At 37.5% G+C, this 16,687-nt stretch overlaps 1 protein-coding gene across 1 annotated transcript; it reads right to left on the reverse strand.

Annotated features, from left to right (window-relative positions):
- Positions 1–7,069: 7,069 nt before the first annotated feature.
- Positions 7,070–16,349, reverse strand: LOC113671401 (uncharacterized). The gene is made up of 5 exons (XM_089185484.1): positions 16,221–16,349; positions 10,545–10,801; positions 10,035–10,155; positions 7,776–8,298; positions 7,070–7,609 (listed from the first exon to the last, which is right to left on the reverse strand). Exons 1-5 carry the CDS (start codon positions 16,282–16,284, stop codon positions 7,294–7,296), a joined length of 1,281 nt encoding a protein of 426 aa, XP_089041610.1. The 5' UTR covers positions 16,285–16,349; the 3' UTR covers positions 7,070–7,293.
- Between the last annotated feature and the right edge of the window lie 338 nt (positions 16,350–16,687).

A 16,687-nucleotide genomic window follows, 5' to 3' on the forward strand; every position in this document is an offset into this window, starting at 1 on the left:
TAAGCCGAAAACATAAGCTATCAAGATATTCGCATGAACATCGCCTAAATTAATGGCAATGTACCTGAACACGAGCGTCCATCGCCAAGGTATCCCTCCTTACATGTTCAGTAATGGGAACCCACCCCGATTAATTTAGCAGAAAAATAGTCTTGCATGACATGCAGAAGAAGATTCAATTGTCTCTGAACAAATTATACAATTGCTTTATAACTAAAATATTGAAGTAAGAATCTTGATCAAAGTTTTATCAAAGTGTATTTTGGTTTAGGCGTGTCCCTATGTGTGTATTTTTGCCCTATTTGGCTTTTTTATGAAAAAAATTGGATATATAAATCCGAAACTATGCAATGGTATGGTTTCAGGACTGTAGTAATTACTAATATCTTAAAGAAACAGGGACGCAATTGAAAGAATCTACAGTTCAAACAGAAAGTGAAACTAACAGTGACGTAATGATGATTTACCTTCCAAATTCATATCACAGTAAACCAAAACTGCCTTCCCTGTGCCAGATGGATCCAGCCAGTATTTGTTGCTTGCAGTGTTTTTTCCTTCGCTTGCTTTTATTTCTCGGCATGAACGTGCTGGTAACTCCGGTATCGAACCCAAGGGAGCTGACATGGGTAGTAGAGATGTTGAAAATAAATTATATGTAAGTGCACAAGTCGAAAGCCGAGAGTGAAAAACACAAGAGAATTAGAAGGAGGATGTAATTCCATTCACTCAATTCTCGCCTTTGAATGTGTTAAATTAAACGCTCTGTCAAGCACCCTTCTCTTGGGAAGTGGGCCCCCTCACTTTTAAACCCTTCCTTTAGAGCCACCAGCTTTTTTATCTTCTTACCCTAAGCTTTTTGTATCATTTTAAAGAATAAATACATAAATAATTTGTTGTCACCATTTCACACATGCATCTCACAAGCCGTTCTGTAAGAAGTTAACTAAAAGTTAAACTGAATAAAGGGGGTAAGTTTCTTAAGAAACTGTGGTGCTGCATCGGTGGGAGAGTATAACAAGGTAATTTGGTGCTATCAACTGACTTGATAACGTAAGTTAACCACTGTTCAGAGTTTCAAAACAGATGTTTCGAGCGTTAGCCCTTCGTCAGAGGGAATGGAGGAATTGTGGGTTGTGTGTCTGTCGGAAGAACTTGGAGCTACGCTTTTGGGGGGAAACTACAAAACAACTACAAAGAAAAGGGATAGAACTAATATCGTTCATTAATAGAATTGAGAAATGGTAGAAAAATCAATACCGATGAGCGTGGGAGATCACAAAACGTGGACTGTGAGCAAAGTCGAGCGTATGACCAAAATATTGGTAATTATCATCCAACATTATTGGCTGAATAGTTACCTCTTCCGTTCAAACGGCGAACATAAAACCACGCTGGATCCGAGCGGAAATTCTCGGGTCTTGCGTCCTTTGTGCGGTTGTTTAATTCACAGATCTGTTCTTTTCTGTTGAAATTATAGCTCTGGCAGGTGATTTCCCTTTCACATGAGATATCACAGATATGAGGAGCTGCTACTGACATTCTCTTGAAAACAAAATCTTTGAGAGTCATGCCACGAATGTTAATTTCTATCCTGCATTGATCCTCAGCGGTTATAAGGTTGGTGACCGAAACACAGGCAAGAAAATATCGAAATATCCACAACATTTTTCCTGAAAAACGAAATTCATAGACATCAGTGAGTAAACTTTTTTCTCAAGGCTGACCAAGAACACTGGATAATTAGAACAACAGGACCTCCAACCACCCCACTATTCTGTTATTCTCTTTTTCAAAGACCTATCGCAAGATACAAACATTAGCCTTCAAAATAAATTATTGAGAAAATGACTGGAGGAGAAAATGCTTCCATTTTACGGGTGGTTCTGGAAATGGGGTGCAGGGAAAATGAGAGCTGAAAGTAATGTAATAGGACTTGAAAGTTTTGGGAAATTATGAGCTTTTCAAGGTCTGGACAATTTTGAATGAATGAGCGGACGAGTAATTGATCGAGTAGAGATACCGCCGACAATTCATTTTTCCTGGTGCAGAGGCGGTCATTCGTCTAATTTGTTTCGGCTTCGGTGTAATATCTTCATGACTACACAATCGTACTGGATCGTACACTATAAAGGCTGAAAGTATACTTTTGAACCTAAAATATCCTAAGGAACTCAATGACTCGATCATTGCCATCAGTCTCCGTTACGATTACATGAGACTGAGTAAAATTTGTTTAACAAATTTTTCTGTTGAAATCACCTGTTTGGCTGGGTGAAGTGAAATTGTTCCGCAGGCTAATTCTAAACTTTCTTTCTGCGGTGGATCGGTAATAACTCATTCCTTTCATCTGCCCACTCATTCAAGTACATGAACCCCTCGATTTACGTTTAATGAAAAACGGAACCAGCCTTTACATCAACTTTGAAGCCAAACTGTACCAAACAGCCAAACAGCGCGAAAATTAAGACGCTCATTTTTTTCAAGGTCTGCCATGCCAGTAGTCATTTTATCCATGGTGTACCATCAAAAAGTCAAAAATTAAACGTGGTTCACGGACATCATTGTAGAGACAGTGACTGTTTATTCAAAGTAAACCTTCCCTTTTGGCTCAGCCCAGAAACCATGTTCCCTAAAATTTTACATATTTGAATTTTGTCATTTTCAAAAAAATATTGCAAAATAAAATAAAAACCTCCTTTGAAATATGTGGTTGTCTCATGCCACTCCAGGTATGTAGATGAATGAAATAATTATTGTATTAAGTACTAATAGGAGATGCTTATGTGAATATTTCAAGGCTTAGTTATGTGGATAAAGATAATAAAAAAGTTATATAATGAAAACTTTGAAATAGTTCTTAGACAACATGTACAGAGATGTGAATAACTGAATTTTCCATAGGTTTCAAGAAAACACTAGTTTATATTTTCATTCTGCTAAATTTGAAGTCGAAAAAAATTGGTTTTAGGAGCTGTTAAGAAGACAATTTTCAACCATATTTAAGTAAACAGCCTTAAAACATGTTTAAGCATTGGTGTGAATTGGGTATCTGAAAATCTTACCTTGTTCTTCTGGTCTTAGGGAAGCCTAAACGGTAAGAACGAAGCAGTAGAAAACAGACAGCATGTCCTCAGAAAGAAACGCGCGTTATAATTCTAGCGAACAGCTTGAGTGAGTTTTCCTCCTTAAGATAAACGTTTAGCGAAATGAGACAGCTGCAGTTTAATTTTTGTTAAAATACGTCACCTCCTTTGTCTGATTATGAGGTTGTCAGTGATTATACTTAATGCATGTCAATGGCCTATAATTTGAATAAAAATAGAGCAAGATGTCCTTCATGTGTTGTTTTATTGTGGCTTAATTATGTCCGTATGAGTGCGACGTAGGAGGCAGTCAACAATACTCTTTACAAACTGTTTACACGCGATCCTCGTTCACCCACGCTTGAGCGTCAAATAAAGACGACCGTTTTACCAAAACAAGTTGATGTTCCGAAATTTTTGGGTTGGCTCTGATGGAGAATTTGTTTTTTATTCTCATATTTATTTCTCGTTCTTTGATTGTGAGGTGAAGCGTTTCAATTTCCGTTTTTTAATAAAGGAAAAGTGAATGGTGGGGGGGGGGGGGGTGTGTGTGGAAGGTGATTCGCAAGGTAACACCTAGTATCAACAGACCAAAGAAACTGTCAAACAAATTTAACTTCCCTTCTGCGAGAAATAGTCTCCATAACAACTGACTCGTTTCAGCTGTACTCAAATTGTGCACGCGAATAAGAGGTAACGTGTCTGAATATCAAACGAATTCTTGTTATGTCAATAGTCCACGAGGCACCGACTTAGAGCGAAAATTATAGCTAAAAATATTGTATTTGTTTTCTGGATGAGCTGAACTAGCACCATCAGTGCCGATTAGCGGAAACATGGGTGCAAGTGATGTAGCACTGAGCTAAGGATACAAATTTTAATTTTGATCTTAAAATATACAAATTTTGTTTTGTTTTAATTTAAAGATTTCAATTTTAACTTTAAGATACAAATTTTAATTTGTATCTTTGACAATGTTAGTCAGTAGTTTAACTTGAGGACCTCGGAAGGTGACAATTCCAAAAGAACATAAAGTAGGCGGACTTTTTTATTATCAGAAATAGATGCTTGAATCTTACCACTGATAGCTTGTAATCGTAACATCGGCGTTGTTCCATTTATTTTTCTTACTTTGTCTAAGACTGTTCACCGCTAATAGTGATTAAAATATTCCGCCAGAAGAGTACTGAAATTCACTGGCGGTTTTCTTTTGACCTAAACTCAACAAGGTGGTTGACAGAAATTAAACAAAGAGACTACAGCACGAGCAAGACTTGATGGAGCATGTATGGGAAAAAAGAAACGTAACATTTGAACTTTGACGAACAATTTGCTCACGAATTTATGAAAGCCTCTTAACACTGCTCCGAAAACAATTATCGAAAATTATTGCAAACTGTATTAGCAGCCACTTTTTAAACCTGTTCTCTGTAGTAAAAACCAAACATGATTAAACAGTGCTCAAGTTCGATAAAGTAAACACTAGATCCCCGAGAAAGCGAAAGGGGAAACGCAAATTTTATCCGCATGCACGGTATCAGTCACCAGATCAGCGTATCATACTGCTTATCATTCGAAGTGAAAAATCGTGTTCGGACAGAAGTAATTTTCGTCGAAACACAGATCATGTAATGATTGCCAGTTTCATCATTTCATTTTAAATTGGAGCCTAGAGGATCAAACCTTGTCCAGGCTGGTCAATACAACTTCCGGCTCTTATTAGAGGAGTGTTGTAAACAGGAAGTTCAGAAAGGGGGGGGGGGGGGTTGGAGACACTAGCTCATCAGAACATTATGCTACAAAGAAATACGGAGCTCGGAAATGCAAGATCGACTACTTATTTTATCACGGACTGTTCTTTTCGTCTTTAAAGTGACCTCATGCGATCGGCAGCCTTGTCCAGGCTGGTCAATACAACTTCCGGCTCTTATTAGAGGAGTGTTATAAACAGGAAGTTCAGAAAGGGGGGGAGGGGGGGGGGTTGGAGACACTAGCTCATCAGAACATTATGCTACAAAGAAATACGGAGCTCGGAAATGCAAGATCGACTACTTATTTTATCACGGACTGTTCTTTTCGTCTTTAAAGTGACCTCATGCGACCGGCAGTCTTTCAAAGAATCTATTTTCTTTTTGGGCGAATCTACGACTTGATATTGAAACACTGGTCTCAAATGAAGTTCGATAAGTGGTGAAATGAAATCTTGAGCGGTGAGAAAGGTGTCTGCGAGAGATGACTGAATAAGGTGAAATTGCTGGGCCAAGTCTAGATATAGTTTTCGGTGTGAAATAGGGTTAGAATAAGGTGAAGAGGGACGAATACTACAGCAGAAAATTCTGTGGAGTGTTCCCCCCGTATTGAGTCTCGTGGAATGACAAAACAACTTCATAAGTTCAACAGCTGATTATTAATTCGAACAAAATGTATTCAGGCAGCGCTTAACTTCCTGGGAAATCACGCCACTCAAAATTGGCATGCTTCCAATTTAAATAATCAGGAAAACCTTAGTGGTGACACAGAAAATTATATTTAAGGACGCGTCGATCAGCAGTTTTATCAGTTCAACAGTTTTCTTTCAAGGAACTTCCGCCTAGATCAGCAAAGGTTTTGGAGTCCGCTCTTATCCACAGCGATATAAAACGTATAGCAAGTATGGAAGGTAAGCCTTCAGTATGTTAGATTTCCAGTACGATTCATTGCTTCAGTTCTTCACTTCGCATTGAATTTTAAAGATGTCAACTTGATATACATTCTCCAATGTATTTCGCAACTGTCTTTCCTAGAAATGGAACGATCTGGTGTTCAAAGAATTTGACATGATTCGTGAATGTTTGTGATGTATTTGAACACAAATTGAAAGTTATGTAGCATTGGGCCAGAAAAAAAAGAAATAGATTTTAAGTGTTTTTTCTAGAGTAGAGCGTTAAATTTTCTTAGCCTTGACGCATCTCAGTGTCTTAATACGAATCGGGATTATTCGATGGGAAATGTTTAGCCATGCTTAGGTAGAGAAAACTAATTTTTTGCTGGTAAAAAAACAGGAGAACACAAGGTGACTTTAGTGATGTACAGTGGTGTTCCTGATCCTGTTTGGTCAGTTCACTCTCGTCAAAACATCAAAGACGAGTAAAAACGAAAGAAATATTTCTAACTATTATTAAGCAGAAACGTTCTTTCCAACTACGTGAAAATTGCAGTGCTTTACTCCACTTTGAGTGAAAGAGCACGAAGACCTCCTGAAAAGACATTCCAGATGTTAGCAGAAAAACAAAAAAGTAATTAGTAAATAAGGTTTTGCGTTAACTTGAATTTGCCATCGCCTACAGTCATTGTCATGCGCAGCAAAATTTAGAAGGTGGACAGCCAAAAAATTAAAGAGGCAGAGTCACACTGGCTGCATAATTAGTGTTAATCGATTTTGGTTTTGAGCTGATCAAGAAAAAAAGATTGACTGCAAAATGGACCTTTACATCGTTAAATATGTATTCATTGAGATTAGATACACAAGAATATGAAGAGCTGACTTCAGAAATGTTTCTCTACAAAATTATTTCCTAGTCCCTATTACCCATTATCACTAACTTCCCGCCATGCCCGCTATTTAAAGTCTAAACAGTCTTAGCATTTCTCTAGAATTTATTAAATCTATGCTATAGACCGACAATATAGGGAAAATAAAATAGTGAAAGAAATTTGTGGCTAAAAATTTTCCTCACCCGGGAGATTATAAACTATTATCTTGCCTCACCCTAATTTTGTATGCTTTTAACGCGTACGAATTTGTGTGAATAAAGAGGTGGGATGATTTGTTGTTCACTATTTTCCATCAGCTAAATATTCATGCGTCATACAACTGGGATCGTACGCGCCATGCTTAATTCAACCCCCATCCCTCCCCCCAGCCCCCCTTCCCAATTCCTCCCCCCATTCCCTTTCCCCATCCCTCCCCCCATCCCCCCCGGGTAGAAAGTAAGGTTAGTAAAAATTCACAAACTCACCTATTCTAGAAAACGTTTTTTGTGAATTTTAATTCTAACCTCAAATATAAACGCCACAAGTTGCACTGTTTGTCTTGCATTAACACGGCTTAATAACAAAATCTAAATAATGACCCAAAAAAATTAAAAGCAATTGAGTTTAAAAAGAAACATCAATTAGCGCTTCAAAACAGAATTACCACTACACGCTAAGGAAAGTGCTGCCATGCATTTCAATGGAGAAATGTAATGATCACTTTACCATGTCCAGCAGTATTATAACAACATTCATTTTGCTGATTTGTTCCGTTGTTGAAAGAACCTCCCCCTCCCCCACAGGAAATATCTTTATTCGCACCTCCACTTCCTCCAGAGTACCCTCCACCGCCTCCAGGTATCTCACCAGTAAAACGATAACCACCCCCACCTCCGAACCCACCCTGATGTGCTCCCCCCTCTCCCCCGGCCAGAAATCCTTTACCTCCCTTTCCCCCTCCATAAGATATATCTGAGTTTTCTCCATCACTGTAAAAGCCACCGCCGCCGCCACTACCTAGAATCAAGAGATTTACAGTTGACATTAGCAACGTAAGAGATTATGGTTTTTAGTAATTCTGAAAAAAATCCAAATTTGAGCGACAAGCACCACCTCTTTGTTCGAAATACTGATGGATGCAAAAAAAAATTCAGCAGTTATAAATAGAAAATTCTTCACCTACCAGAGTGCGGTTTATCAGTTTGTCCTCCATTTCCGTTACTTCCTCCTGACAGGAATGGCGAGTTATACCCTGCATTTCCTGTTGTGTTTATGGACGCATCACATCCCGAATGTTGTTCTGTCATTTTAACAACTCCTCCTCCACCTCCGGCTATGATCAAAGGCTTGTTGTCTCCTCTTACTACAAATGTACCTCCTCCGCCCGAGCCATTTTTTTTGTTATAATACGCTTTTTGCCCTCTTTGACCAACAAGTATACGAATGATCTCATCTTTGGTCAACATAAAGTTTCCAATCATCCGCGCCCCTCTCCCTCCGTTGATGACACTGTCCTCACTGTACCCCCCTGAGGCTCCTATTGTTTCTATTCTGTATTCACCAGCGTGCGGCACAGTCCACAGTTGAATACCGCTGGACACTGTAACTTGTCCGTCATGATCCTGACCTGTGTAGTGACTGCCAACTGAGTCCGGGCCCTTTGTTCCACTCTTACCAAGATTTGTAAAAACAGCTTTAAATCCTTCGTAAAACACATACAGTAAAGATAAAAGTTATGATACTAGTAATAACTTGTTATAATTACTTTTGGCTCTGCCAATACAGTAAAAACCTGCTTAAAAGATGAGGTGTTTGGGGGTTCAGGCTAATTTTGTTCTTATATATCAATAATAACAATAATTAAATATTTACTATGTAATGATACATAAAAGGAAACGTCAGAAGTTGTCCCTATCGAGGACGCTCCTTGCATAAAATATAAAATAAATAGACTACAATGTAAAATTTAAGAATAATTGAGAAATGTCTTGACCCCCTGTTCCACCCTCACCAAGACTTGTAAAAACAACTGTAAATTCTTCGTAAAACATATGCAGTAAAAATAAAAGCTATGATGTTAGCAAGAAATTTTTACGATTACTTTTGGTTTTGCCAACACTGCTTTTACTCAGGGCCGCGGTTGTAAAGAACGCCGATAAACATCCATTTTTAAAAAACTATTCGGACCAAAATGTCCGAATATGCCATCAAAAGCTGGTTTCATTAGAAGATAGAAGAATTGAAGTACGGCTCAAACAGCTCCTGCGACCGCAAGAATACCAAGGTTTTCATTTTCTTCAGGTTACGTTATTGACTCAGTCACTTACGACCAACTGAAATCCAAAATGTCAGAGGTGGAAACGCACCAAATGTAAAGCACAATTTCAGGCCACGGGGCGCTTTTTAAGGTGTTGGGAGGATGAGAGAAGTGAAGAACAGTAGCGGTAATGTTGACCTAGTGAAAATTGATACAGTTTGACTATTGGCTGAAATTGAATTTGAGAAAACCTCAGCGGCATACTTATGATGAAGAATTCTTGAGAGAGGGTAGTAAAGTATGCAAGCCAGGCTTTAAGAGAATCTTGAAAGATAAAGAAGAAGCGAAAGGGCGTCCCACGAAGTATATTGCTGTCGCTAACTGAAAACCGTTGTTTTCTGTTTCAAACTTTACACGTGATAAAGAAAAAGTTGGGGTACAACCAATACAGAATGAAAGTGATGAACCAGGTTCTAAAATGAACCATGAGCAGCAACACAGTTATTCATTTAAATCGTCTTTTGTATTTTGAATAGCTTGTGCTATCCTAGATCATTCTTCTCGCAAACTTCAAAGCCAGGGCTATCTATTGTGATGTTCTGAAACTTTCAAACTATTGAGATGCTAGCGATTGTATGGTGCTTATCCCTTTCAAATAAGTCTGCCCAATCACCTTAACGGAATAAAGTTTAGGGGAGGAGCGTGCGAACCTTGTTACTTATCAGTACATCATGTTTCTTTAATAAAGCACATGCAAGAATTTCAGCATGCTCATTGGCTGAGAGCGCGTCAATTTATCCCAAACAGTGCAGAAAGTTTAAATCAAACTGATTGACAGGTAAGTTGCGTAAGGACAACGAAACAAAATGGCTGACAGGTACGGAGAAAGTAACAATGTTTTAATTCAGAGTTTCAGGGAGAATGCCAAAAATGAAAACATCTAACAAAAGACAAACAACTGATCAAAAGTTTGGCTTCCAGAAACAGCTATGAAAGTTTACAGCGATCGCCCTGAATAAAATTATCAAGGAGTTAAACCAGCGCAACAGACGCAGAAGATTACGATCGTACGGGTTGGTTAATTTGGTTGGCCTTTCAAAAATATACTCGTGCTGATTTATCCCAGATTTCACTCGAAATCATGTGATTAGCTATACTAATGAAAGTAGAAGATTCCTTACCCTCATCACAATCGTGGCCTTTAAATCCAGATCCATCAACACACAAACACTGATAGTCCCTGTCTGTAAACCCAGCTTGGCATGTTGCGTTATTCTTGCAAGGATTTTTCTTACAAGCATTCTTAGGAAGGAAAGGAAAAGAGAAATTTAAAATGATGTTTTGGCAGGCTAACAAATTCTTCCCGTGTGTTTGTCGTCCGCACTTGCAATGGTGTGCGTATGTCTCATGCATGCAGTTCCATTTTTTGGGCTATGTTTTGGACGTTTCTTGATTCCACCCGTCCGCCCTCGTGGTCCTCGAGTGTACTCTAAATTTGTTGTTCGCGAGTGCTTTTGTTGCGCTCTTTCCACGCAAGGTTGTTGGTGATATACGCGGATGTTCGCGTTACATTTATTCCCGTTGCGAGAGGGTTATTAAATTAGTGGTAGGGGCCAGGATATCCCTTGATTTCGTATCAGAGCTTTCCCGTACAAAGAGTATTACTTTTCCCTCATAGAATTCATCCTCACCTCTGCTCCGCGGTAAATGTAACTTTCGTTTTTCACCAGGTCTTCATCATGTTCAATAGTCGCGTTATTCAGATCACACTCATGTTTTCCAGACAGCTGTTTTATCTCACAGAAGTTATAACTGATGCAATTAGGTTCCAGGTAGCATTGGAACATGCAGAGATCCTCGTTGACAACGTCGATAGTTCGAACCGTGTGATTCTCCAACCGGTAGCCAGGTTTAGGAAAAGTAGTAAATTTTAAACTGCGGCAGTTACCTGCAAAATAATTTTGTAAAGTTGGAAAGTTGCTGTGCAGTATTGAGAACCTCTCTTAAACTCGAACTAAAGCAGTCTGTTTCTTCTAAACTATTGCTTCGGCTTTTGGCTTTGCGATTATTTTATTAACACCAGTCGAATGTTTATGATGTATCTTCCGACTGATCGATGCAGTTTTTATCTCCCTCTCGATGATCTCAGCTATTTTGATCGATTACCAAAGTCCAGTGGACTAATATTCAAGAAATATTATCAAACATTCATTTTAAAGTTATTTTTTTATGAAAAAAAGAAAAACCGTATGTTAGTGTGTAGAGTGGTATGTTGCTAGCACCAATCAGATCGTCGCATTTGAGTATGTACCTTGCACCAATAAGATTGCCGCATCAGGGTATGTATCTCGCACTAATCATATCACAGCATTTGGATATCTTGCACCAATCACAGCGTTTAGGGGTATTTATCTCGCAACAATCATATTATAGTATTTGAATATCTTGCGCCAACCACAGCGTTTGGGTATTGTTTTCTTGTAGACGATGTCATTTAATCAAGGGGCCGTGCACAAAGAATGACTTTACCCAGAAATTTTGTGTTTATTACATAAGTGTTATGGTTGTGGCCTTCGCGAGAGCCTCGTCGATTAAGGTCGAGATTTATTGACATAAAAAAGGTTCGCATCATTTGTATCATTTTAAAGTTAGAACGTGTTTTTTCCGCTCCTTTACTCATAGCTCATCCATCACGTACCACGAAAACAACGTCCAAAGTCCAATAAGAACATATCTAATCATTGCACTGCAATTTTTCACGTGCTTAAATTGTATTCGAGCAATCAAATTCCATTTTGCCAAATTAGACTTCGCTCTAACGCGTGTCATTTCCTTGTAAACAACCTGCATTTAATCACGTATTCTTACCGCATTGTTCAACCCCACTGGAAAAAGCTTCACATGGAACTAAAAGCTACTGATTATGATATCTTTCATATACAATTCTTCCGCGTTTTGACTTTTTCTACGTATTAAATTGCGTTTTAGCTACCTTGGACTTAATCCAATCGCGTGTTAATTCCTTGTAAACAACCTGCATTTTATCTCACATTTCACACACAGAGGGCAAAGTCCAGGTAAGCAACAACCAATCAAGGAGCCCTCTTTGAAATTTTATCCTTTTCTCTTGTTCAATGTATCTTCACTTATTCGAGATCGCAATATATCTTTGGTTAAGGTCTATTGAAGATACAACAGAGTTTCAGTTTGCTTTTTGTGGAAAAATTACGTTAAATTTTTTTAAGCAACTAACTGTAGACGTATAATTTTAATTTATCTCTGTTAAAGGAACGGCAGTAAGCGTCGTCTCTTTCGCAACCGTTATTTGGTCTCATCACGCAATGTGCTCTCTCTCTCTCCAACGGGGAATAGATGGCCTTGTGTGACGAGACCAAACAACTGCTGAGAAATAGACAACAGTAAGTTTGGCACTGATTCATATAATTCTTGCTTAGTAGTATTTAAACAATAGAGAGAATAGGCCACAAAATACCTGTGTGAGTTCAGATAAATTAAGTTTTTATTTTCGTCCGTTTGAAGATAATGCTCTTTTTCTGTTACAGAAATGGAAACATTAGGTACACAAAGAGCCCCATCTTAACCTCCTCAGCCAAAAAAATAACTCTTGTACGCCACGCATGCCTATGTTTATTTAAGTCGGTGAAAAAGTTGAAATCTTTTATACGGATTGTCTTCTCTGTTTTTCTTCTCACACTCAGGAAACTTAGAACCGAATCGACTTTCAACAATCTCCGTTCTGATCAAACAGGATTGCACAAAATTTGTTTGGCAAATATTTCCTCCTTTATAGGAGTAGCAATAAACGTATGCGTGTGTGTGTGCGTGTATGAAGAATAAAATTGTGCCCCACGCTAATTTAGAACTTCCTTTCTGTGAAGGCTACCTGCAATACACAAAGTCCTCAATTTAGATTTGAAAAATTTCAATCAACCTCAGCACCACCTCTATCTGGAACCAAATTTCACCAAACGCCAAGTCTTAATACATAAGTTAGGTTTTGAGACACTTTCCACGAAAAGTTATTTTTCTCGTTGTGAAGATACAAAGGCCTGCCAGTGGTCATTTTATCCATAATGATTGCGTGGGATCTAAAGATGTGATTACTGGTTCTAAAGTAAACTTTCGCTTCTGATTTGTTCGCCATCTTGTTGCTTTCAAATAATGATCAGGAGGCGCAAAATGAATTCAAACGATGTGTGAACTCCTCGTAAATGTGTAGGTTATTTCATGTTATCCAAAGGGAAAACTATTTGACTAAAGTAATTTATTATATCTAACACTTGAAGGAGTAGTTTGTATGATTATTTCAAGGTTTAGTTATATTAATAGACAAGGCTACCAAAAATGAAACATATATATAAACGTGTATATATATATATATATATATATATATATATATATATACATACATACATATATATATATACGCCGACGTTCGTTTTCACAAACATGTAAAACCTCGATATTTTCTTAAAAAACTATGATAATCACTGATGGTTGAAATTGAATTATTGTTGCATTAGAGGTAGTTTTGCAGCTATTTCGTGGGGCCAATTTTCAACGTCTTCGAGTGTAATTCTTTCTTGACACGCTTTCAGTTTCTGTTCGTCGTTAAGTCGAAGAGGTTGATTGCAAGGGAGGGGGGAGGGATTACACACAAGTTATCATTAGGTCTACCTTGCTGGAAATTTTCACCATAACAACCGGCTCGTCAAATTACAATTCGTTTTGATTTTCCGCTTGATAATGCTTAAGCACCAAAAATTTCACTTTTCTTAAGGGACCTACGAAAGGCTTTCGCACAATTTTATCATCATCATCATCATCACCATTTATTGGCAACTTAAGATATAATATTTAAACAGGTTTAACAGTATTGTAGGGCGAGGATATTTCCAAGAAACCACCAGGCTAATAGGGGAGGCCACCTCGGTTGTCAACATGTTTGTAATTAAGTTGTGGATTTGCGGCTTGGCCAATTCGGATTCATTTTATTAATAAATTCAATGATCTTTCTTTTAAAAGTAAAAAATCTGGTCAAACCAGTGATCGATATTGGGAGAGAATTCCAAATTTTAGGCCCTTGGTAGAGTATTGTAAATTGTTTAAGATTAGTACGACAGTTCATGTGGTCGATAGCAATTGGATATTCTTGTATCATAACTGTGTACTTGCCTATTTTCAGGGAACAACTTGAGAAACATCGGGGGCAATAGTTGATTATGATAATAAAACATGAATTTGCAATGCGTTGACTTAGAAAATAACTTAGATGCCCAATTTAGCAAACATGGAGGCAGTGTGTTCTCGATAGTCTGAGTTGGTAATAGCTCGCACAACACGTTTTTGTAAATAAAAAAAATTCTATTTAAGTTGATCACATACGTGGACAACCAGGTTGAATAAGGTAAGTGATATATGGGTAAATTAACGTATAGTACAGAGTAAGTTTAGTATTAGATGAAATATGGTATCTAGCCCTAAATATTATACCGGCTGACTAGGGATTTGTTTAGCCACCAAGCTAATGTGAAGTTTCCTTGTCAAATGTATCAATCAATATAAACATCTAAGAATTTTGTTTCATTTACTTGTTTCAATGTCTGATTTCCAAAGGACAGGGAAAAAGATTTCCCAAGTTTCTTCTGCCTCGATTTAAAAAAAATGTAACTCGTTTTCTTAAAATTTACTGAAAGCTTATTGCATTTCATCCAAATGTCAAGATTTCACACTTCATCATTGAGAACGGACTCTAAATAATCGGGATCTGACTGAGAATAAAAGATACTGGTGTCATCATCAAAAAGCAGAGGCTGTGTTAATTTAGATGCATAAGGAAGATCATATATAATTTATATAACAAAGGACCTGAAATAGAGTCTTGGGGGACACCACACGTACTAATTTGATTGGATAAACAATAAGTCAATGAGTCTGTTTTCAGGGTTTTTTGTATTTAAGTAAATTTGTCCGAAATTTTAATTTCGAAAATCTCAAAACTCAAACCGTTTTAATGATTGTTTTCTAACTTCTCAGAGCATGGGAAGATGATTATCTTCGCGCAAAGCTTAAATATTTAAGAATTTTTTTAACGCCGTACAGTACTCTGCAACATTTAATTATAAAAGCTGTTCGGCTTGAAATATGATCCATTACTCGAATTTCTGGTAATGTTATGAAAGTAAAGAAAAATAAATACCGCCCCGCTTGTTTCTAGTTATTTTACCATTTCAAGGAGCTTCTAACTAATTGCAAACAAATTTTCTTTAGGTGCCTCTTCAAGTTTCCCTACGTAATATATTCAACCAGTCAAAAGAGAAAAACGGTAGTAGTGACATAGATCGTTTAAATAAATGTGGAGAATTTCCAAGTAGGGAATCTTCATGATCGCACACTCGTACTGGATCGTACACTATAAAGGCTGAAAGTATATTTTGAACCTAAAATATCCTAAGGAGCTCAATGACTCGATCATTGCCATCAATCTCGGTCACGATCACACAAGACTGCGTAAAATTTATTTAGAAGATTTTTCTGTCGAAATCGCCTGTTTTGGTTGGGTGAAGTGAAATTGTCCCGCAGGTTAATTTTAAACTTTCTTTGTGCGGTGGATCGATAATAACTTAATCCTTTCTTCTGCCCGCTCACTGAAGTACATGAATCCCTCAATTGACGTTTTATGAAAAATGGAACCAGCCTTTACATCAACTTTGAAACCAAACAGCCAAAAAGATCTGCCACTGGTCATTTTATCCATGGTGTAGGATCAAAAAGTCCAAAATTAAACGCGGTTCACGGACATCATTGTAGAGACAATGACTGTTTATTCAAAATAAACCTTCCCTTTTGGCTCAGCCCAGAAATCATGTTTCCTGAAATTTAATTTTATTCAATTTTGTCATTTTCAAAATATGGTACAAAATAAAATAAAAACCTCCTTTAAAATATTTGGTTGTCTTATGCCACTCCGGGTATATACATGAAAAAAATGATTGTTTTAAGTACTAATTGGAAATGCTTAAGTGAATATTTTCAAGCCTTAGTTATGTAGATAAAGATAATAAAAAAAACTTATATGATGATTAAGGAAACTTTGAAATAGTTCTTAGACAACTAGTAATACCCCATTCACAACATCAACCAGGTTGAATTAAAACAGAGATGTGAATAACTGAATTTTCCATAGGTCACAAGTAAACACTAATCTTATTTTCATACTGCAAAATTTGAAGTTGAAAAACATCGGTTTAAGCAGCTGCTAAGAAGACAATTTATGACCATCTTTAACGTAACAGCTTTAAAACATGTTTAAGCATTAGTGTGTATTAGGTATAAGAAAATCTTACCTTGTCCTTCTGGTATTAGGGAAGCTAAAACGGTGAGAACAAAACAGTAGAATACAGACAGCATTTCCTCAGAAAAAACGCCCGTTATAATTCCAGGGAACAGCTACAGTAAGTTTTTCCTCCTTAAGGGAAACATTGGGCGAAATGAGACAGCTGCAGTTTAATTTTTGTTAAAATACGTCACCTCCTTTGTCTGATTATGAGGTTGTCAGTGGTTATACTTAATGCATGTCAATGGCCTATAATTTGAATAAAAATAGAGCAAGATGTCCTTCATGTGTTGGTTTATTGTGGCTTATTATGTCCGTATGAGTGCGACGTAGGAGGCAGTCAAAAATACTCTTTACAAACTGTTTACACGCGATCCTCGTTCACCCACGCTTGAGCGTCAAATAAAGACGACCGTTTTACCAAAACAAGTTGATGTTCCGAAATTTTGGGGTTAGCTCTGATGGAGAATTTTTTTT

The sequence above is a fragment of the Pocillopora damicornis genome, chromosome 10, assembly GCF_964200805.1.
Source record: "Pocillopora damicornis chromosome 10, jaPocDami1.2, whole genome shotgun sequence".
Lineage (NCBI taxonomy): Eukaryota > Metazoa > Cnidaria > Anthozoa > Scleractinia > Pocilloporidae > Pocillopora > Pocillopora damicornis.